This window comes from Gallinula chloropus (assembly GCF_964237585.1).
Source record: "Gallinula chloropus genome assembly, chromosome: 13".
Taxonomy (NCBI): Eukaryota; Metazoa; Chordata; class Aves; order Gruiformes; family Rallidae; genus Gallinula; species Gallinula chloropus.
In genome coordinates this window covers 10,421,239-10,446,408 of record NC_140098.1, presented here as the reverse complement: position 1 = coordinate 10,446,408, position 25,170 = coordinate 10,421,239, and the positions used below count along the sequence as shown (strand labels likewise).

The following is a 25,170-nucleotide window of genomic DNA, read 5'->3' as shown; positions in this document are numbered from 1 at the left end:
GCAGTTGCTTTATGTGGTATATGCACCTGCCTACTAGGGTCAGGGAACCGATTCATTTCACATTGACCATCAAACAGATACCCTATGGGAATTATCTTTGGCACTACCTACCTGAGCCACATTTGGACCACTGACCTGAAAAAAAAGGCTCTGTATTTCAGTACCAATCCCTGGAGCCATTGAGTTCTATATACAGAGAAAAACTTTAGCAACATAAGGCTGACAGAATTTAAAACTGAAGTCATAATCTTTTGTAATCATCTACTCGCTCATGTCTCACACTATCACATAAGCACAGCATTTGGCTAGGTAAACCCTTCTTTTTTCTGTGTTGGTGTCATGGTTTAACCCCAGCTAAGCTCCATGCAGCTGCTCACGCACTCTGCTCTGCAAGGGTGGGGAGAGAATAGGAGGGGGAAAAGTGAGAAAACTCACGGGTTGAGATGAAGACAATTTAACAGGTAAAAGCCACACACAAGCAAAGCAAACCAAGGAATTACTCCCCAGTGTCCATGGGCAGGCAGGTGCTCAGCCATCCCCAGGACAGCAGGGCTCCATCATGGGTAATGGTAACTTGGGAAGGCAAATGCCATCATATTGAATGTCCTCCTTTCCCTCGTCTTTTCCCAGCTTTATCTGGGAACATATTGACACAATATGACATCATATTGTGTGGGATATCCCTTGGGTCAGCTGGGGTCAGCTGTCCCAGCTGTGTCCCCTCCAAGTCCTTGTGCACCCCCAGCCTCCTCACCAGTGGGATGAGGAGCAGAAAAGCCCTTGGCTCTGTGTAAGCCCTGCACAGCAGGAGCGAAACCATCCCTGTGCCATCAAGGCTGTTTTCAGCGCAAATCCAGAACACGGCCCTGCACCAGCCACTGTGAAGACAATTAAGTCTATCCCAGCCAAACCCAGCACAATTCGTAACGTATACAGATTATTTAACACTTATCATGCAAATTAAATTTATTTAGTTCAGTTTTATGACAGATAAAGCTGAGAAAATAATGGTGCTAAAAGCATTAACAATAAAGTCCTGTTTGGATAAGGCTTCTATTCATTTACAGATGAGAGAATTCCATCTTCAGATTTTTTTAATGTTACCTGTCTATTTTTAGACAAAGTTTTAGTTCATACCAAATTTGCAAGTAGTTTTGTGGACATGCCACAACGTTAGCACATTTTGCTGAAGGCAAAGGCAAGTACGGATTGATACCGCAGAAGAAAGAAACCTCAGCGGATTAAGCAAAATAAATGTATGAATTTTTCATTCTCTGGACAAGTCAAACTTTATCCCTAGTTTGTAATGCCAGGTCTTTAGCTAATATGGGAGCTGCAGAGCACTGTACAACATGCTGAATTCTCCTGGCTTTTCTCCTTTTCCCCTGCCTCTGGCAGACACCATTCTCCCTTACAGGAATGATGACAGCTGATGCTAATGCTGCTTTGTGGTTCAACTGTCTGATGATGTGGCTAACACTTTGTCTCCACAGATTATAAATTTGTCACCTCTGTGATCTATTCAATCTCCAGTATCCTGCAGCCCAGAAATGCAATAATCTCCATTTCCAGCATTCAGATCTCCCAGTGGTAGCGAGCAAATCGTTGTCAAGCCACCAGAAAAACAACACTAACTATCTTACCTGTGCTGCAATCACAAAAACTTCCATAAATAAGGATGTGTCACCTGTGTCGACTTTAAAAGCCTGTCCAGGTGAAATAAAGTAAAAAATAAAATAAAATCATCAAATGCACTCAGAGGGGGAAAGCTCTTCATCACTTTTTGTTTTGGAAACTTTACTTGCACTGTAAATAAAGACTAAATTTGTGTCAGTTGTCAGTTCTGGAAGTGTCACTGAATCTTTTGAATAATCCATCTAACGTAACAAGAAGAAAAGCACAAAATCAAAAAAGGGAAGTGTCAAAGAATTTTGATTCAGTAGTTCTTCAGGTACAGGATGATGCATCGCTCTGCTTTTCAGAAGTGGAGCATTCAAACTCAAGCAAAATGATAAAGTAAACCCTCAGAGTAAACAGTCCTTACAAAGCACCTAATGTAAGAGCCTGACACACACAGAAGCCACACACAGAGCTGCAGTTCTGCAACTTCTACTAGCCCACCCTATAATACCATTTGTTTTAAATCCCTATGCCAAATAGTATTTTTTGCACGATATTGGCTGTGTGTTTAGTGACATCACAAGGTAAGAAGCAACATTTCCTGTAAGTGGCCACAGCTTGTAAACAGCAAGTCTTTTCAAGGGGAAAGGGTCAAGAATGTTTCAAAGGAAGTAACAGTGGCAGTTAAACAGCACCATTTAATCAAGCAGTATTCCCATTCTTCCGTAGAGTACTTGTACCTATTGATCCCAAGCCTGGCTGCTTCAAAGGCTCCTCAATACAAGAAACACAGGTGAAAGGCAGAGGCGGAAAACAGGAGGGGTCACAAGAAGCAAAAGAAGGCTGGTAATAAGCAACTGGAGAGAAGTCAAAGGTCAATCAAGGCAGCTGATGTCTAAGCATAACTACAGCAGGAGACCTGACAACTTCATTGAAGTCACTGTGTTTTCTCCATTCATTTGAAAACTGCCAGGTTGGTTTGCAGTCTGCCTCAAAGCATCTTCCTGATCAGCACACAGTATTCAGCAACCCCATCTCAGCCGTGACACACGTTTACTGTCTGAAAAGCTGTTTCAGCTTACATACTGGGTGCAGAAAAGTTTAGTTATCTTCTTTAAAGAGCATACACAAGCACACATGCAAAATATGAACATTAAGGAATCCAGATAGAATTTTTTTCACCCTTCTGTGATTTACAAAGTGACAAATCAAAATTTTAGTTTATGATTATTGTTAGCTTACTATCTACTCCAGCTGACGCAGGTATTGCCCAGAAAGGACAACTGTTATAGAAAACCCACTGAAGACAACATAGCTGCATTTACAGAGATCCTTATTAATTTCAGAAACATAGCTTTTGGATTCCTCAAAATGAGAAAAAACCCAACCCTGTCATTCTAATGTTACACAAAACAACCACAAAAGTTTTAAACAACCCAAACGCTTTCCTCCTCTCTCTGTCAGACTTTGATATCTCTGCACTCTGTTAAATCTTCGGAACTAGTGTAGCTCCCATGGCAGCAGTTTCTGAAGAGTTCACAATATTTCATTTATTCATCATCTTGGCAGGCCTGTGAGACTGTAAAAAATTTCAGTATTTATCAACCAGTCTTTCAACAGGTACGACCACCTCTCATTTAAAAACAAGCATTTAGTGACTTAACCCATGGATTTTTCTTCTGTTACAGAAGGAAATACGTTTCTCCTTTAGGTCAACATCACTTTCTCATACAGGAGCTAAAAATAGTAAAATCTACCACAACTACCTCCTCAGATATGATCTAAAATTCCAAGGTATAAAGAGGTAAGGTAAGGCATAAGACAACCCCCCACACCGACTTTTCTTCAAAACAGAAAAGAAAATACATTAAAGTCTTCCTGTTTGTATCTCATTTAACATGGATGCTATTGTAGGATTCCACTCTCACATTCCTTATTGTTTTTATTGTACAACTGAACAGTGTTATCACAGACTAGGACTCAATCGCCACACTATACACTTATAATTTAAACTCCTAAGATTTCACTGCTGAGAGGTAAAACTATCTCAGTAGTATGTTAAACATTCACTGCAGCTAGAAAAAAGGCAAGGTATCTTGACACTTATGTCAAAACATAACAAACGGCAAAAAAGCTAAGGAACTGCGATGAGCAAGAGGCTCTTTCTTGAAATGCCGCACAAAATGGAAGAACATAAGTGATCTACAAAATGTTATGGGTTGTAGAATGTCCTCATAATTTTTTTCATTGTGTTATTTCAATGAGGCAAGGTTTTAATCTATTGATTCCTACAATATAGAATCAATTAACACGTTTCTGCTATTTCACGAACCAGAAGAATCCTACGTTTACTTTGGTCCAAATTATTGAATTTTGATTCATTTTTCATTATGTCAATTTGTCATTATATGATGACTTAGAGAGTAAGACTTCAGAATTTGGCTAAGTGGTATGACTATGAAAATATAGCCATCATAAACAAGTTGATTTTTCCTATCGAACTTTTTACTTCATTATGTCTTTCTCTAAAACTTTGTATTTTCCATTACCTGGCTAAATAAGAGAAAAGGTGCAATTCCACTCAGGAAGTATCAAAACAGACATTGGAGTCTGCATCACAATAAAACCATTTTGGACTAATAAGATTTTTGCATGAAAAGCCCCTTACTTTAGTAGTAGTTTAACTAATGATTTTTCCTAGCAGTTGTTAATTTCAATGCAGTTAAACATTATCCTTTAACTGGATCTACTGTGGATTTATTGATGACAAATGCGTTTGGTAGTAAATGCATCTGTATGGAAAATATAGCAATCATTAAAGACAATATTATAACATGGTATGAGTTCTACTAGGAGAAATAAGCTATTTTTTTTTTAGTCTAGTTCTCTTCGTCATTTACTGACCAGGAAAAGCCAACATTCTGTCTTGAAATTTAAGCACCATTTTTTCTTTAGTATATAACAGCTTTTCTGGTTCCAGTTAAAAAGTAAAATAAAAAATGTCAATAGCATCATCAACGGGGCACAAATATTAAGGCCTTTTTTTGAAAATGAATCAGGTGCAGATATTGAACTGTACTTTTTCATCCTTTGTCTCACTTTTCAAATGATAATTTCTTCCACAGCCACCATTAAATCTTGATCTATTCCAGCTCTCTGTATGGGTCATTGATTCTAGATGTACCATGGTTATTTTTAAATGTTTCCCTTTCGTAGAGAAAAAGAGGGCTGTCTAGAGCCAGATGGGTAACTTCACACTTCATTTATCAAACCCAATGCATTAGACTCCACCCTCTCTTTCCCACTATTGCTGTTAAATTTCCATATAATTTGGTAACAATTTTCATTATCATACAGTGACCCTAAAAAGTCTATACAGGTTCGCATGGTTAGTCCAAGACTCACAGCTGTTCCCTTCACCCTCCATTTGTTACAGTAGACTCTGAGGTTCCCCTACTTTAGAAGCTGAACAGTGACCTTCTATAAGCAGAGGTCAAGAAGGGGTCAGTTCAAAGGGCTCAAGCAGCTCTTTAACAGCTATAACAACCTGTCCATCAGGCACTATCATGCAGTATAAACAAATCCGGGCTTTAGAAACTCTGGATCATATCTGTTAACACTTAGAAGACATTCACTGAGTCCTACCTGAAGTATTTTGGATCACTACCACTCAACGGAGAACAACTTGAATCCCTAGAAGAGCTTCTTGGATACTTGAGTTATTGATGACATCTTTCGAGTCAAAGCTGTATGAAACAGTGAGCTATACCACTAAGTGTACTACCATGTGTTTTGGACTATGGAGCTGAAGGGAAAACCTAAAAGAGTAACTTCATTTGACTGCTCTGCAGAAACACTGGTACATCTTCAGCAAATAATGCAAGGACATGCTTTAACCAAGAGGACACACACCAAAACAGTTCTTACACCTTTCTCCGAGAAAGGCTAAATTTCTAAAAATTAGATCAGTTTGTGTTAAGAGTTTCCAGCACTTGTATTTTTTTTAAGGTCTCAACGACACAAAATCCGTGAAAGAACAGAATGCCTACATAACACTACAAAGAACAAGTGCAGAGTAAAGTTTTTGCCAGCTGCCCTCCTTTCATTGACCTAAATTTCTCCAAGTTGTACTGTTCATAATGTGCTCTCTAATGCACAATGTAAGGTAATTAGAGTCATCTGTATTTAACTTCCAGAGGAAAAAAATTCTATTATCTAATCTAGCTGATCCCTTGATAGCCTGTTGAAAGTAAAATACTGTAACCTATTGCCTGCCCTTTGACAAGTGCTAATTATTTCCTGTCCAAGCACATTTTTCTCATGTAATTCCAAAGTACACAATAGACTGATCTCTAAAACATGGGCAGCCCTGCTAGTACCACGGCGGACGTTTTATAACTTTCACCACCGTATGCTTGATGGGTACCACAGCCAGTGCTTCATTCCAGACATCTAGCCGAAGCTTTGATGAAGTAAAGTGAGGTGTATGGTAACAGCCTGTTTAAGCAGATCATATGGATGAGACTCAGATAGGTCACCGGGATGGGAAACATCAAATGGAAAGAAAAAGGATTATGGATATTTAATACTCAAAGGACACTTTCTTTCAGAACTTCCAAGACACAATGCTCTTGAAATTTTCTTTCAGGTGTTTAGTTTTAAGGAGGCCTGCACTTTGTCTGCTTGTGCCTCCCCCCACCCTCACCAAAGAACTTCAGGGTTTCTGTCCCAGAGACGAGAATGTGTCTACAGCTTCAACCCCGGTTCCAGCCGTCTCTGACTACACGTGAGCAGAAGCCAGAAACTGCAACCAAGCTGCTTTTCAACCAGACCGGGTTGCCCCGATTTCTGATGGCTTCATATATTAAGTAATCACTGCTAAACTAAATGAACACAAAAAAGGCATCTGTTGCATCATGTGGCTTAGCCTTCTCCTAACTCTAGGAAGCTTTCTATTCTGGCTCACAACAAAGACGCACGTGTCCCACAGAAAACGCTTTAAGGGATTTCCTCTGTTTCCAGTGCAGCCAAACCATGTGCATTATTTAATAAGCATGGTGATGGAAGGGAAACACCTCTCTAATTCCTAAAAAAACCCTAATAACCACACAATACTACAATATTACAGACCCACCTTACCAAGCTTTTTTCGACTCTGAGATCTTAACCAATTAGTATACAAATAAACAAGCCATACTCCTAAGCAGGCAGATTTATAAAACACATTCTCTAATTTGTGTAATAATTGCTAATATGTAGTAACATTTGATTTTTACCTAAAGCTTCTACAATGTTTCAAGTCCACTCACCGTAATTATTTCGAACAGCAAAGCCACTCAAGTGTCAGATCCAATATCTATAATTAACTTTTTAAAGTCAACTCTCACAGAATTTTCAGGAACTTTTCAAAATTATCCAGTAACAAAATGCAGGAGAACACCCTTAACTGGAACTTTTAGTGCAGGTAAAAAATCATGCCAATTAATTGCTAATTTTGGTGAACAAAATCTCATTAAAAAAACTTTTGACTTAAAACTGGTTTCTACTGTAAGCACTGGGCACATCCTTCGTTTTAAAGGAAAGCTGTATATTTGGTAGCAAAAGCATTCAAAGACTGATTCTTTATGTAAACATGATAAAAGAGACATTATTAAATGAGTGTAAATCTACAGGTTCTAGAAATAGATGAGAAAAAAGGGGATGAACTCATTTCGCAGCTGAAGACAAGGACACTGGGTGGGTTATGGTAGAAATTCTCTATTTTGGAATTCCCATATGGCTGAACAAACTAGAAGTATGGTGAATAGGTACTTTCTGAAATGTGCTCATCAGACTACATTCCGGTAACAAACTTTTTCAAAAGAAAAACATAACTGATTTTTTAAAACTGTGAACACACCACCTCATTTACTACCATTGCAGTGAGCTCAATTCAGTAACTCCAGTATAATCAAAACCCCAAACGATGCAAACTCAAGCAATCCGGACGTTGATGCTAGTCTCAGCCAGCTAACACCCGTTGGACACCATGAGAAGATGTGAGCATCACAAAGAAAGCAGGTAAGGAGGTACCTAGTAGCATGGCATGTCAGCAAGGAGCACTGCTTATACCATTAGCAACATAAGGAAAACTTCAGGGCACTGAAGATGTTTCCAGTCCTCAAATACCTACGCTGTCTTGCAAGCTATTTGCAAAAGATTGCACACATAAGCCCAATAAAGGAGCATTACACTCCTCAAAGTAACTCTGAAATGAGTGGCAGAAACAGTGACTACTCCATTCAAGCAAAAATACCATTTGAACAGTAAAAAATTTTGATTTAAAAAAAAAGGTCAATTTTTCTCCTCCCCATCCATAAGTGGTTTTATAGGAGTATATGTACTTATTTCTAATTTTATCATCTTAGTACTTTTCTCAAATTTCTCACCTTACTGTCCATTCATTACGCAGCCTTTGTCGCTCAGTAAGAACTAGCAAGAAGCAGCTGATGGTTTCATTCCTTTGTTCCTTGATTTGTTCCTTTTTTCCAACTTCAGAGAGGACTAGGCTTGTCTTAAAGGGAAAAAACACATAAAAATTATACTCTAGAAATAGGAAACAATGTGTAAAATTAATAAAAAGCCCATAAGCAAATAAGGACAGTAAATCAATAGCTTTTTTATTACGGTTCCACTGCTGACAAATCAATACAGTAAATGATGGTTAGAAATGACCACCATATATTTGGTATTTAATCAATGTACATGGCATATAAGGTAAACCTTAGAATCTCATTGCTTTAAGTAACACAAGACATTGTGCATTCTAGCTCATATTTTCTTGAGACATAATTCTTTTCTCTTCTAAATTTTTTCAATATTTCAAATCACACCAGAGATGTTTCCCTCAATACAGGGTTCATTTGGGGGATTTTGCCCTCCCCTTTGATTCTTTGTGAAGCTAAAGCAGAAAATTGCTGTTTGTATTGTATCTTCTGAAATTAATTTCTGATGATGCCCCCATGTTCTCTTTATCATGAAACATTTCAAGTACACCAGTGGTAAAGCTACCATTTTTCATTTATAGAATAAATTTAAAAATTGTATATACACATGAAACATATCACACGCATACAATGGATTTAAGTCATTGTGAATCAGGATCACACTCAGTCTCTGCAGAGCAAAAGTTTCTGGCCTTCCCAAATGCGTAACAAAACTTCAGTTCATCCTGTCATCCTTCATGCATCCAGCAAGCTAACTCCAGCTCCCTCAACTCCATCTTTACCTACCATGACAAACTCACCCACCATTTCCTCCCTCCTCTTTCCCCATGCTTCCCCACATCTTCCAACTTGGGAAAGAAACGACACATGCCAATGGTCACACTAACGTCTCAGTTTACCAGCATACATGTGCTGACTTGGTGACACAGCGGTCCAACCACAACAGAGACCTAGAGTCAATGCTGCAGTTTTTTCCTTCAGAGGAGATACTGTATTTGCCATTCTTGCCTTAACCAGCCACTGGATTTCACGTATCTTTGCTATTCTAACCTTCAGTCACACCTTCTGCAAATGTATCACAGTTTCCTTTTGGGAAGGATGACTGAACAGACAAAGTGTTTGTACAAACCTAGTGTTTTCACAGAAGAGGAGGTAAAAAACACGTTTCTAACCTGAGCAGTTACGGAATTGAGTTTGAAAATACAATTCAAATATCACCAAGAGCTAAAACTGCTGCCTGGAGCATGGCCTGTCTTACAGGAACATGTCAAAAAGACATGGGACATAGTCTTCTCCTCAACATTACCTACGTGGCACAGTCTGCCCTGCCCAGATAGACTGCCACTCAATCTCCTCTGTGCATTCTGGGAGGTAAGTGCTTGTTGTTCACTTTGTGAAAGCAGAAATATCTGCCCTTGTTCTGATAGGCTGCTTGGTTTGGTGCCCCCCCCCCCATCCCACTTCCATCCCTCCAAAAAAACAATAATAATCAGATTATACGCTACTTGTATAACTGTGGAAAGTAAGCAGGGACACTGCTACCACCATGGCAGTTCCAAGAGACAAGCATGACAGCGGTCACAGAGACGGAAAACAATTTTATTACACCAACATCAGAAGACAGAAACTAAAGAACACCTTCATCCTCACCTCCTGGCTCAATCAGTTGGCCTACCAAAAGGCATTTCACATCATATGGGACTTAGACATCAAAAACCCCTGTTTTCTCGTAAACCCTGCAAATGTTCAAAACTCTCTCTATACAGATCACATTCTTGACCCTGCTTTGACATTACAAAGCAAACAAAAAGCCAGAGAGTATTTTCAGATAAGGATTCCCTGACAAGGGTTTCCCTTATGCTGACCTACAACATCTTTTCCACAAGCTCTAATATCCACCAACTTCAACAATCCTGATCCTACAGCCTTGCTTCCTGCAACTGCGCAGTTTAAAGGGGGATTCAATAGAGGACTTCAGCATATGAGCACGTACTCACGTGAGATGAAGAGGCTTACATTCTTTAATTGATGTGAATTAACATTCTTTGTCTTTCTGAATAAATACAGCTACTAAGGCTTTAATTTTTATACCTACCATGCGCAAGACTTGACACAGCACTATGACTAATGCTTCTCTCTGCATTGTAGATGGTCTGTAGCCATGCAGCTACATCATGTGCAGCAGGATTTCCCCATCAGAATCCTCGGATGGCCTTATTGATCACAACAGGATAGGACATCCACTGGTGATAGCGTCGAAGTCTACTTTCCGACACTGCCGAAAAGCCCCGAGCTGAATGATGCTACTCCTCACTACACTAAAAGTAAAGTTATTTGCAGGCAACAAGCATCAAGATCCCTAAATAAGGGATTCCCAAAGTGTACAGCATGGAGAACTGATAAGAGTCTAAAGAATTCTCAGTGAAGTTTGATGACAAGAGGATGCAATTAGGACATTATCAGTCAGAGAGAATGGTTGAGCACTGCTCCAAGTCCCCACAAGCAGACAATGCTTTTGTATGGATTCTGATGGCCTGGCCAGACTGGGATTTTGGTACCACATCATTCCAGTACTGAAAGACACCCCCCCCCCCAGTAGACAGCAACACACTAATTGTGGAAATTGATCATAATTTAATTTTTACTGAGAGAACAATTATATTGCCCCTGCCCTCTGTTAACACCTTTCATTTCTGTGGTGATGTACACAGTTCAAGTCAAATCCGTAGCTTGACACTGACATCATAAACACTTCTTTACAGAGCCCTGCGAGTACAGTTGCAGCTACCTGGAGGGTGAAATAGTACTATTAAGAAACATACAACAGCAATACATAGCAATTTAACTGATTTACTTGTTTTCGAAGAGTGCCGAGGGCAGTAAGGTTACCTGGAACACAAGTGCAGGGCTTCATATTTAGTTTTTATGGAGGCATTTCTTAATAGCTTGCTATTCTTATCATCTCAGTAAAAGTTCCAAATTGTAACAAATAAACCAGCATTCTGGGTAAAATATTATAAAACATGTTCCTTTGAAAGTTTTCTTTTCTACACAACTTGCTCTGGGATTTATTTTTAACAAGGGGATTGAATATATACCTTGACTGATAAAGGTCAAGGGTTCAAGAAACTCGGTCAAAGATGTTATCGGCTGGGAAAGCCATTTCCTCACATCAACACTGATAAAAATCCATCAGAAACCCAGCCAATACCACCCCTGCTCTAAAGGGCAGGAATGACCTTCTTTTGAACATCCCTACAGTTGCACATCCCATCAAAGAAAATCTGACCTTGTTGTCTCAATTCTTTTAATGTTCTTTAATGACAGATAATTGTCTGCAGGGGCCCAACGCTGAGTGAAGCCGTCAGGTTTCTGAACCGGGCTCAACACCGACTCAGTGTTTTTCAGCACGCTTGGGACTGCAGGACAGTAGAATAAATAAACAACGTAACCAGCCCTATGGCCTGTCTTATCTCATCCTTGTGTTCACAGAGATTCTTGAGGGTGGTAATGTTTACAAATTGTTGAAACTTTCTTTCTTCTGCTTCCTTTGCTAGAAAAACATATCCTGGACAACCTAAGCAACGAGATTACACAAATTGCTTATCACTTGGGGAAGCAACTTCTTGTCTCATTGGCCAGTTTGTCTCTCATTAAGCAGCACTGCTAGTATTTCCAGCAAATCTTCCCCATTTCTCCTTACAGACCTGTTAACGTATTTAGGGCATTTCCTCGTAAATCCCAAATGGCATAGTCTTAAAAACAAACACGCAACCTACCTGTCAAGAAAGCCCGAAGCTATATACACATTTATATAGCTGTTGCCAACACAGTCTTCTATGTTAAAGACAGCATTTAAGAAATTACCTTTACTTTCCTCCTAGTACAGCATCAGTATTATCTCTAGCACCCTAATGACAAGAGCCTGCAGTGCAACTTCTCGTATGACATGAGAATGAAAGGAACCACGGTAAGACTTTTAGAGACCAACACAATAATCCTCTTATACCCACTGACTTGTGTGACATGGGACTTAATAGAAACTGTTATGTCACAGAATCATATCCAAGTCTTACTATTCACCCAGGATACACTCTCAAAATTAAAGACCTTTTATGAGCCTTAACAAAGCTAACCTCAGTATTGTAATGGGAATACAATAATTTTATTTCTTTCTTAGATACAAAGCAGAAGAAACATCAGTAAGTCACCATGCTTAAGTGTTTCTATCTTGGGTGAATACCATGACATGTTTACAAACAAGGGGGAAAAAAAAGCAACCTCTATAAACACTCTAAAACCTACACCAGTACATTTTTAGTCTTTTAAAGCTAGATTTTCCCTCTGTCAATACAGACCTCTCCAGGAGTCAGACTTAAGCTTAGAAACACAGGATAGCTGGAGACATGAAGCCTAGTATTCTGTCAAACAAATTAGCCTTCAGTCTGAACTAAAGTGGCACTTGGGACAGTTTGTCTCTTGGTCCCACTTTATTGGGTCAACAAATCAGATTTTTCACTCTGAGTTAAGATTTTATTTACTCACCACCAGCTTAAATAGGATAAGCTTCTGAATCTTTGCTAACCACTTCTGCTCTAATATACCAGTCATCTTTCAATAATCAATAAGTAATACAGAAAATAAAAATAAAGTGTAAAATCTGTAAGCAGGGCTACATTTTTAAATGTCATTCTGCATCTTGTTTGGGGTGGGGTTTTGTGGGCTGGGTTGGAGGCTTTTGGGGGTGAGTTGTCTTGGGGTTTTTTGGTTTGGTTTTTGGGTTTTTTTCTTACTTTATTTTGCTCTTAGCACAAAATGTATCCTGATCAAAATTTGTAAAACTAGAACACTGTGTCTTTTAGAGGGAGGAAAAAAACCTGAAATCTATTAAGCCATGTTAATTTAACATGGCGTAAAACTTCTATGTGATAAAAAAGCTAGTAATTGCGTACAAACCACTGCTCATTTCTTCTTTACTTCTAAAATTTTTACTTAAAATATGAGCACATACACCCATTTTCATTGACACGATAGAAGCAGTCAGTACGGTTTAAGTTATCACCCAGTAATTTGGGCACATTAAACCCAATTCTCTGCCTTTTGTTTATTAATCTACTATGCCAGATATCACAGTTTCACTCAGCAACCCTCATGTTTTGGATGATATTGAAAAATGGCTCGTGTTTGTCAAAGAAAGTTAAAAAAAAAGAAAAGGTAAAGAGGAAGAAAGTGTTGTTTATAGAAGCCAGCTGCTCTGGCTTCGGCGCCAGCAGCTCCTCATCCTGCTATTTTACGCTCGCAACCCCCACTGCCCCCACTGGCACAGGTACAACTAAATGTTGACTCCAATGCTTCAGAGAGCACTCAACTGATTCTGTACATGATTAATTGCCAAAGACATGGCTGACCATATGGAACAGAGAAAGCATCAAGTAATTCATACTTCTGTATATGATCATTTGGCCCCTGTTGTTTTAATGTACAGGAAAGAGCTAGTATAGCACAGACCTGGTGTCTTGCCCTTGACAGCCCATTAAGAAATCTCAAAGCACCTAGTTGAAGTTATGCTGTTGGCTTTTCAATAGCAGCCTAATAAAACAGAAGCAAAGCTTTCCAACTAGTCTTAAATCTTTCACATACAGTACATTAACCACTGCTGCTAAAACAACTGGTTTCTTATGATAGGAAATGGGATTTGATTTCTAGCCTCTGCATACTTACTGAAAGCCTTTTTCTGACCTTTGGAGGGTTTACAAAATCATTGTTCGTTTTTCCTGCCATTTTCCCAGTTTCTTGCTGTGGTGATCCTAATAGATTTGTTTAAGGTTCAGTACATTCTACTCTTACTAGCTATTATATGCAAACAGTGCAACGAAGGTAGACTCGTGGGAGCTGAAAGGAAAGAAATTGTTATTAACTGTTTTCTTCCTGAGAGTCAGAGAAGTCACTGCAACATCTAAAACATAATTTACTTTTAAAGAGCCTATAAAACAAAACAAAAAATTCCTGAAAAGAAGCTTTCTTTTATCAGACCGGAGACAAATCATCAAATTTCATTTCAGAAAGAAGGACAATTTATTTTAAAGCCACAGTATTCTCAAGGATGTCTGACACAGAATTCAATGAAAATAAAAAGGTGCAGACTTGGAATATATGTCAGTATCATTAACCGCTTTATATTAGTTTTATCTACCGTTAACATCTTTTCAGTCATACACAGTCAAAGAAAAACGTTTAAATAATGTTTCCCTGTCAAGGCTCTTAAGATGACAGTGCTAAAAAGTTAATCCCCATCCTCACAGATCTTCTGGCAGTTTTGACATATGTTGGCAAGGATGTATTTGCTGGCACCTTCCATTAGAAAATATTTACATGGAGTTTTCTTGTCTGTGGATTTTGTAGTTGTCTAAGTGATCCTCATGGTCTGAAGGGCCTTATGTGGGAAACCCTAATCATTAGACATTCATCGGTGCTAATTTCCCAGGCTACTGAATTCAGCTAACACTATTAATACACCAACAGAATATATGCATAATCCACAAGCCAACATGAAACTCCACAATGGTTCTGGTTATTGACCGAGCACTTTGGCTGAGTCCAGTATTATGTCTGTATTTAAATAAGATATAAATGAATAGTGATTTTTATGAAAGACACGTAATGTCTATATTTTTTAGCGTAAAAGGAACAGAAGCTCAATTTTCTGGTGTGAAACGTCCCCACAGAGGTTATATATTCACCCCTACCATTATATTCAGTGGTGCTTATCTAAACTAAGCAAGTACATAACCCAATTATAGAGCAGAATGCTTAGAGTTAGACATACGCTCAAGCTCTATATGCAAGTCTACATGCATTAAAATGTAGGGAGCGCTGCCTCTCTTTGAGGTATTCACTGCTGACAACAAAGGATGAATACCTGACTTGATAGATGAGCAGCTCGACCTAGAAAAACCTACAGAGAGTAGATCACTTAGACATTTCCAAGGAAACTTTAGGTCTTGTCTACACTAGAAAGTTGTACAATTTAACTATACCTGTGGAGCTAAAGCCGTACATTTTCTAGCTATATGAGTTTAAAGGTCATAAATTAAGCCAGACAGACTTTATGTGGAAATAACCGTTACCTTTATGCATATATAAGTGTATTTATAACTAGGGTCTTGAACCATATATTTAAGAGAATGGAACCCAAACAGAAGTAATGACCAAATAATTTTTGGTTACTTCAGCATGCCAAAACTGAATAAATTTCCAGTGGAGAAAAAAAAATAAAAATCTTTTTTACTGGATGATTCAATGTGGTTATGATAGATCTCAAACAGTTTCAATACTTAGTTATAAAGAAAGAAAAAAAACCCCAAAGATGAAAAACACTTTCAAAATATTTTTGCTGCACCGATCAGTTTGGCAACATTCTAAAGGTGAAGTATAACCCATGTCATCGAGAAAGAGCAACTGAACCACTCAAGATATTTGGAGTAAGAGTGGCTTCACATCTTCAGATGTATGGGTGAGTGAAAGGTTACCCTTTAGCCACATTCTCCCAGAGCACGGCCCCTCCACCTCTGAATCATCAATAGCACAAAGACTGAAGTGGGCCTACCATGCACAGTGGATTATATGAAGTGTAAAACATTGTGGGGGGAAAGGCTTTTGAAAGAAGTCAGGAAAAAGAAATCACGCTTGCAAGAAGATCCAGCTGACAGGCTAGTCCCTAACAAGTGAATATGTTTGAAAACACTGTGAATGCAAGAAAAGAACATGCCTTTTGTTTCCAAAGCTACAGTGTCTTTACCCCAACTGTTGCCTGCATGGCTGAACATATGTTTTCTGAACAAGAACTGAAGCAGAAAGTGTTCTTTGTTATAATTCACTCCTTTGTATACCCCTCCCTTCTCCCCTTTTGCTCACATGCAAGCAGCAGTTACGCCGTACACTTAAGTTCTGAAGGACTGGGCAGCAGCGTATGCTTCAGTGGTTATATACTGTTGCAGAAATCAGTTGAGCTGAGACCCCATACAAGACCCGCTTCACCAACGGGTCTCTGGATGGCTGGCATTTTGCCGGCCTGCACAAGGCCACTCTAACAGAACTCACATCACCAACAATCAGGAGCAGTTCTAATAATCACACAACAAATGTTCTTACGCATTGAAAAGAACTCCGAAGGGTGCCCTGCAAGTGTAACTTCCTTACCATATCAAAATTACCGTGAGGGAAGATGGGAAAAAAATGGTGGCTTCAAAGCCAAGAGTAGGTAATACCACCTACAAACACTTCAGATGAACCTGAGTTTGAATTAAATACTCCTCATTTTACCGATTCTAAAGAAGTAATTCTAAATATAAGCAAGGCTTTGCTTTGACTCATCCAATTTATCTTGAAGTCCTGATATGTTAAGCTACATACAGATACCAAGTTCTGCAAGCTGGACACCCAATCCTTGCAACACTCAAAATCCAAACTGGAATCTCTAAACTTAATTAGTCATACAAAAAAAAATATTTATAAACATCCCCAAACTATGAAGAAAGATGGAAAACAGTGAGTGACAGATTCTGAACTCATCATTGTATTATTTGTGACTATCTTTTACTGATGATTGCATGGCACATCTCCTCAAACAGCACATCGTAGTATCACCCTAGTACGGAAAAGGTGAGAATACCGACATTTTTCTCTCACCAGTCAAGCCACTCCCTGTTGCCATCCAGTCCCTTTCTGCCTTAGCCACACTTTCTAGCACAACATCTAGTAAAAATACAGTAGCACAAAAATTTGGGACGCACTCCCAACGTCTTTAGTTTTATTGAAATAATTTAAAACGCAGAAAGCCAAGTTACAGAACGGGTTAAACACTGCAGAATGAAGAAGTTGCAAGCCACAGTCAAATCAAATACTCAGCCACACATGTCCAGAGGCGCCTGTGGGCGATGCTTTGTCCAAGACATGCCATAGCAGAATTGCAATTTAGTACAATGCAAGATAACCACACACAGCTGAATCATACCTCCAAATTTCCATGCCATTATCATCTTCACAGTACTATAAATGCAACAGGTCTGCACACATCCCTGCGAGAATGGGACACTCAGGTTGTTTAAAACATGAAGTTTTGCCACATATAGCTCAAGTAGCAGCTTTGTTACCCCCAGTGACATCCCAGCACACCATCACACACATCTAAAACTCATTACCATGTAAGTGCAGTGGTAATACTAGCTGGCATAGCAAAAGGGACAGAGAAAGAATTTCGAGCACACCCATCAAGAGTGAAGGAGCCTGATATAATCTGTGTATTTAATGTATGGGGAACACAGCCCCAGCAAGCAGCGAGGATGACACCACCCAGCAATAGAGGTTGACGATTAAAACAACATTTGGAAATAAACTTCTTTATCAGTTATGTCCCTTTTTCCTCACCTGAAAAGCAGACAATCTGAATTCAGTGCTTTATCCTCCTCCAGTTCTGTGACAGCACGTAACCATAATTTCACAAGAACACACGTGCTGGGCACTTTGTATTTTGGCTGTGCACATGGCGATGGCCTGTAACTGGGGGCGTGGGGGGCAGGCAGTTACTTATTGTCATGGGTCTTGCATTTGAAGTATATTTAGGAACAAAGTTTGACACATAACCCTGATTTATTTGAGCATTGGCCTGTATGCTTTTTATACAGAACTACACGGACCAGAGTATGACACCGATAGCACACCTCTGATGCAGTTTGTGTCACATCCTGTGTTACTGCAGGATGCCACCAGGGAGTGGGAGCACTAACCCATGGTACATGGCAGCAGACCTCCACCCCTTCGGAGGACAAGCCACTCTGCACAGAGGTGCTCACCCTCTCGCCACCCACCATTACACCAGCATTTGGTAACATTTCTGGCTATTTAGTGTTCTTTGGACTGTGAGGTCTCTGTAACACTGACACGTTATAACCCTGCCAAAGCAAACCACAGTCAGGCACCAATTCCTCTTCATATGGAAACTTCCAGTGAGAGACCGCGCTATACACAACACTTGCTGGGCTTTAGATTTGGATTCTGCCCAGGATTTCCTTTCATCGGAGGGATCTAATGCTATGGGATAGGGAAGTGACAAATGCCAACAGATTAGTAGTCCATGATATGGAAGTACCACTTTTCTTCCATCCGTATTCCTTGATATCCCATATGGGTTTGTTTTCACCTGGTTTTGATATTGGGGAAGAATTTTTGCTGTTTCCCACTCTTAGGAAGGGAACAATGAAGTTCTTGGTAATTATTTTATCTCCTTTAGAGAAAGATAATAAAAGGTTATTTTTTCATCCTTAAAAGGAAGATTATCAACTAATTAACTCAAGAAATAAAAGTATACACAAGGAAAAACAAGGAAGTAGCTTTGGAGCAAAATAAATCAGTTAAAATTTTAACATTTACTTCCTGTCACTTACTAGTGTGCTAAAAATAACTTCTTAAAATACTATTTATAGTCTAACCAAGTTGTAAATGCTGTCCGCTTGCCATACTCATTTTTGATGAGCATTCAAGCATTTAAAGATGAATATGTGAGAAAGAATTTAAAGCTTGAACAGCCAAATATTTGAAAACTTCACTCTATCAAAAATCATTAGACATTTCTCAATAATGACACAGTATTCAATCAAGGAAAAGAAACCTTCATCATATGATTCATGTGCCTAACAAAGAAAACAAACAGCTTGATCAACAGATCACCGTGATTACATCCCATCAATTACTCTCCAAAACAAAAGTCACGTGCTGAGGATTCTGGCAATTCAACAAATAGGACGTTTGCTTGATGTGGACACAAAGGATGACAATACAGAAAACGCTGTTGCTCTGTGACACCCCCATAACAACACCTTCTGTTACACCGCACAGTGACATTTGCAGCTCCTGCTTTACCATTCACTGACATCTCCTTCTGTGGTGCGCGTGAAATAAGATATGGGTTCTCAAGTTCAGCTGCAAAGTCCAACTTAACAGTGAGGTCAAAGGTGGCTGACTAATCACCTCTGCACTCTTCCAGAAGGATCAGTTAATCCACTGGTAAAAGTTAAAGCACCATCAAGGATGGGTGTATTAGCATAAACTGGCCAAGCATCCTTAACTGAGTACACGCACAACGGAGATGCTCTCCACCAACCAAAACAACCTTCCGGATCTCCTGGGTTGCTGCAGAAGTGAAAAACAACAGTTTGTGGAGGAGGGTTTGACCTCTGTTCTCTCACACAAAAACTTCTGCCCTTAAAGATACATCATGACCTGCTTTACTAGAGTTCTAAATCTTCATTTAATGTTATTATCTACTTCACATTCTGCTTTAGCTCGACATGTAGGGCAAGTCACACTTCACAGCTTTCAGAGTCCACGTCTACAGTCCACACGTACAATTATCCAAACTACTACCATGGTAAATATTTCTCCTCTTAAGGAGAAAAACATATCATTTGATTAAAAAAACCCAACCACCCAACCTGGGCTTTCTTCAATATTTGGATTCTGGAGTTTGTGGCATGCTGTATTCAGAACAGTGCTTTGATAAGCAGATATTACTGCTTCATCTTCTAGAAAATATAGTTTCCCCTTGCCTGGTTCATCCCATGTCTTATATGGACACCGAAATTGTCACACACAACCCTCTTGGATCAAATTCATCACATGGGATGGATTACAGCCACTTGTATATACTCTTTTCATGTGCTGGTATAAATCTATTGTTCTTGAACCAAGAACTGAATCAAATTGTATTCATGGCCCAAAATTATAACCAAATATTAAAAAGAAAAAGCAAACAACCAGGAACGGAGATATCCCAAGAAAAGGAGTCCATTTTTGACACAGTGCAGCATTTAAGAGCATCACTTCAAATTAGAAAAGCACAAAACTTGACTTAGAACTCCTGAAACTATTTTAAAAGCCTATACTTTGTTAATTTTTGAGCTAAGTAAACACACTGAGCAGGCTAATTTAATCGAATTTTAGAAAATCTTAGTTTCAATCTCTACATCAACACAAACAGCAACTGCTAAATTGTGTCATAAAAGGGGTTTGAATGCAAGAGAGCAGTTCCAGCTTTGCTTACTATTTTTAGGATATTAGGAAATGAAAGAGGAAAAGTTTCTTCGTTTTGCACTGCTTGAGGTGAATCCATTAGCTCAACTAAAAAAAAAAAAAACACAACCCCAGAGAGAAACGTATCACAGGTCAAAAGAACCAAATGACACACAAAAATCCATTGCCAAACCGGCTGTCGGTTGGATGCACAAGAGTAATGCCAAACAACTGCGGTATGGAGACAAAATATGCTTTCTTTAAGACACTTCTACAATAAGTTATTTAAGCCTTGTGAACAGCCTTGCCTTGCACCCACCCCTCACACATTAATGAAAACAAAGGGGGCCCATTTACATTGTAACCCTGCAGTGGGGTTAAGCATGCGACCTTAAAGTATGGTGCGCTTGTGCTCAGTGGAAGGGTTCTTGACAATATAAACAAGAATTACTGCTGTTAGAGAAAGGGAAGACAATTAAAAACAATCTAGGATGCATGTTGTACAGCTGTTCAAGTTTCAGCTACATCTGACCTCTAAAGATGCTATGTGTTTCCCTTCAGAAACATAAGCCATTTTAGTTTTATTAAAATAATCCTTCAACAAAAACTGAATTTGTATGACAAACAAGAGGTTTTATATGAGGAACACAATGAAAATTGTGCACTGCTGGCAAAGCACACCACTGCTACAGTAAAAAAAGATGTTGTGGTCTGCACATCTCTTTCCAAGACTTAATTTTACTAACAGCTAAGCAAAACGGAAATCTTGATAAAGAAAGCTAAGGATACTGTTCTTCTTGAAACAGAAGAGACTTCAACAGGTCAAGTATTATAATCAAATCTGTGTGACAGACCTTTGTGCCCAGGCAAATAAAGCTGGGTGGTTTCAGCAAGAATCCTCAGGCACCGTGTCCCAACACAGATCCAACTGCAGGGCCGAGCAGCCACATTTCTTTAAAGCTTGATTTTTGGATACCATTGATTCCAAATGCAATAAAGACAGACTGCAATTGTGGTTAGCATTTTCTTTATACAAGCCTGCAAATTTTCTAACTAAGAAAATACTTAAGCTTTTAAAGAGAAAATGATAGTACTAACTTCTTCCCCCCCCCCCAACAGTCACTACAACTAATTGTCCTAATACTGTCCTTAAAAATAGGGTTATAGAAGAAACACTTCTGAGAAAATAACCAAGATCTTGGCTAAGTTTTTCAAAACCACAATTTTCCTGCCTGTTTGATCTTTGTACAGTCAGCATAAGCCACTGAAACTCCTCCACAAATGAAAGGCATTCATTGGAAGCCATCAGAAAGCATTGCTCTTCCTCTGGGACCCAGGACAATAAAAGACAAGTTTGTGTTTGCCACGTGGGCCTACGATTCAGCTTAAATGAACAAACCATTGCAGTATCCTTTGGCTTTGTGAAAGCGATACTTCCTACTTTTTGGAAGAAAGGAAGTCATATATAAACAGAACAAAGGGAAGAGGCAACACAAGTAGAGCCTCTCATAATAAATATTACAGTGAAAGTTTCGCTCATCAAACCAAGATTAAAAACATATTTTAATCTCCCAAGTTTTATGCCTTTGATGTATGTTGAAGAGGAAAGCTTATATATTTTGTAGGATTTACAACATATCTAGTGGGAATAGCTTCGTATTTCATTCTTTCCCTGTTACTGAAATTGAGAATATATTGGGTTGATCCTATCCCTTACCACTGTGTCATATTGAGTGCTCCGTTAGAAAACAGAAGTTAGGATGTCCTTCGGACGTTTCCCCCCCCCAACAAACAGGCTATCCTCCCACCGAGCACAGCACTGCAAAATCATTACAGTGCTGTAATGGTAATTTCTGTACCTATGAAATGCCACTTAAAATGCCAGCTTTCCTGGACCACCAGGAAGTTCACATATTCGCACTGAACTCCATAGCAGAGAGAACCACTGAATTGCTTTTCTCCATGGTGCTAAAATTTGGAAAAGGTTACACAGCTTCAGCAGGAAAAGTGGTAATTTACTATCTGTAATTTCAGCACTACATGCCCACAACAGCCTGATATAACACACGAAGCATTAGTTTTCAGAATTGTATCACACAAAGCATAAAACTTATGCATCAGGGGCTCCCTTAATAACATTTTCTGTTAAATTCAACCTTTCTGTGCAGCTTTTCTTGTTCTCTCTTGCAACAGCACCCATTGCTGTGACAAAAGGACACTTAAAGTCACATTATCATGCTGTACCACAGTCAAACAGATGCTCATTTCCACTGCCTCAGGTGAGGGTAAAACCAGATACGTTAATGGTTCCCTCAGATGTCACGAAGCTTCAATGTAAGCAACAGTGAAAGAGGGCAGGTAAGCACTCTCTCTGTGGTTCTGTATGCTGTACAATACCCTTGCTTCAGTCTTAATATCCAACCTATAACATTGGGGGACATCAGCAGAGGAAATTTTCAATTACAGCTTCACAAACACGGAAGTCAGAAGAGCAAAGGAGAAAGATGCTACAAGTGACATTTTAAACAACTATTTCAGTGTGGGTATCTGTACTCAATATTGGTAGATTTAATTTAACAATGTTTAAGGCAGATTTTTAATTGCAGAGAAATATGAAAATAAAACGAAGCAGTTAGATGTAAAGAAAACTCTGGCCAGTAGATAGGTGTGCAGTTTAGGAGGTGGGAACGAAGAAACAGCTGAGGAAGTGACAAAAACCTTCAGCCCCTACAGAGCTGATAGAGGCTCTCCTCCTGCGTATCATTTCAAAGGCACATGGACCACATAGCTGTCTTTCCAGAAGCCAAATCCTTCCTATGTCTGGTATTATAAGCCACTTGATTCCAAGATACGTAAAAGAGAGATGCAGAGTTGGTAGCTTGCAGAGAAAGGAAAAAAGAGAAGGCAGAAATATCTGGGACAGCAATAACACAATCAGAGCAGATTGCCTTTCTGACAGAAAAGAAGTGAAATGCTGTAAGAGAAAACAGGGTTACAGCACCAGAAAACAAGCAGATTTCCTCCTAGGAAGAGTCAATAAGAGATTATTCTAGAACTACCATAACAGCAAAACTAAAAGCTGGAATGATACCAAAGAAACTTCAAGGAGCCTGACAAGGAAGACAGGTGCCTTGTTGAGGAATACTATGCCAGAAGAAGTTTCACGCACAAATTCTTAAGTCATTTGCCCAAAGCAAACAGCAAGCAAATGAAAGTGTGAGGAATAATGGGATTCTTGTCTCCTACTCTCCATCTCCCTTCATGTTGCCATATGGTATCCATATCTGTGAGGATAAGCGGTACTTTGTACCCTGGTGTTTCAGTTTTCATGACACTTTACAAGTCTCATTGCTCATTTCACCGCTTTCCACTAGCTACTCCTTAATGACACCCAGCCATTGCTTCCTTTGCTTTCCCATAAAAACAACATACTCAGGAAATAATGAATGTATATTTGTCTCTTTCAAGTAACTGCAGCTCTCTTTTAACCATTTACTTAGTAATAAACTTTAAGAGAGCTTTTTTACACAAATAGAAAAAATCTACATATCTTAAGGATTACAATATATTGATTTTTTTAAATTACACATTTAAATACATTATATTTTTTAAATATATATAAATAATAACCAACAGTCTCATTTCTGAGTTATAACTGACATTATTTCCTCTACCTTGGCAGAAAAAACCTCCACCCAAAACCATAAATGCAGTAACTGACCACTCCATAGGTCCTTGCGAGTCATCAGCCCAAGCAGAAAGACCCAGTGACTGTCACAGTTCACAAAAACCACCCAATTATTTCTAACAGCAAATTGCTTCAAAGCACACTTTGCTAGATGGAGTTATTTAAGAAGCTGCTGTGGAAGCAAAGAAGAATTGGCCTGGAGAGCGGCAGTGTGAGCTTATTAACAGCAGCATGCTCAATGCTCCAAGCCTGAACTGAAAGAACCACCTGAAAAGGCAGAGTCAGGGAGTCTCCTCAGATGAGCGGACTCAAACCAGTTGTCAAGACTGAGCAGGTTTGGTAAAGATGCAGGTAGAGCCTGAGGAGATGCTGGAAGGGAAAACGAATCCTCCAGCACTACAGAAGCCAGGATTGTACCTCAGGAAGGAAAGAAAATTGTGATGAAGATGACAAAGATTAACTCCGTGGCAGGGTAATCTGTCTCTGCTGTTTCATTCTCAGTGCAAAACTGCTACATAGGAGAGAAAATTCTGCATTTTTCTGCATTAGTCTCTGAAGCAGGGATCAAAAAACTATGCTTTAAAAAAAAACATTGAGTCTTTTATAGAGAATTCTAAGGGTTTTTTTTTTAAAGCAGGATCAGGTAATGCTTCGTCTTGCTGAAGCCTCTAAAAACAGAACAGGCTTCATAGTAGATTAGGAGAATGAAAATTCCTGAGAAATTTTAAGTAATTTTCTTCTCCCTAACCCCCTGATTTTCATAGAATTGTAAAGCCTGTTCCACTCACAGACCATTGTAACTCTCTGGAAACTAACCTGAAGGGTGAATTTGCCCTGTGTTTAGAATGTGTTCTACAACACAGCCTAGGAATGATATTCTAAATTTTTCACCTTTATATAATAAACTTGAATATGAAGAACATGTAAAGAAACTCAAGTTGGACTTTTTGGTTGGGGTTTGGTTGTGTTTTTATTTTAAGACTACAATAAAATTAATATAGCAAAAGGCAAAGATTCATCACCGTTCATAAGAATTCATTTGCCCAGGGAATTTTTTCATCTGTCCTCTGCTTTACTTAGCCTAGACAGAAAATAGATTTTGCTGGCAATGTTTAATTTCCACAGCTGTCACTGTGATCTAAAACATTTATATTGGAGCAATCATATTTATCCTCAGGAAACCAAGAACCAGGGAACCAGTTCAAACACTGTATAGGCTACCTACTATCTTCTGACCCCAGTGGTGTCTTAGATTTAGAAGCTGTACTCTGCAAATAAGCAGTAAAATGTGTTTGGATTAAAATATGTTTG

At 39.0% G+C, this 25,170-nt stretch overlaps 1 protein-coding gene across 1 annotated transcript in view; it reads right to left on the bottom strand.

Annotated features, from left to right (window-relative positions):
* The window catches only part of FTO (FTO alpha-ketoglutarate dependent dioxygenase), a 234,938-nt gene that overhangs the window by 122,109 nt on the left and 87,659 nt on the right, over nt 1-25,170 (bottom strand). The window contains exon 8 of the mRNA XM_084269877.1: nt 8,049-8,173. Coding sequence (XP_084126003.1) covers nt 8,049-8,173 — 125 coding nt within the window. The remainder of the gene's footprint in view (nt 1-8,048; nt 8,174-25,170) is intronic.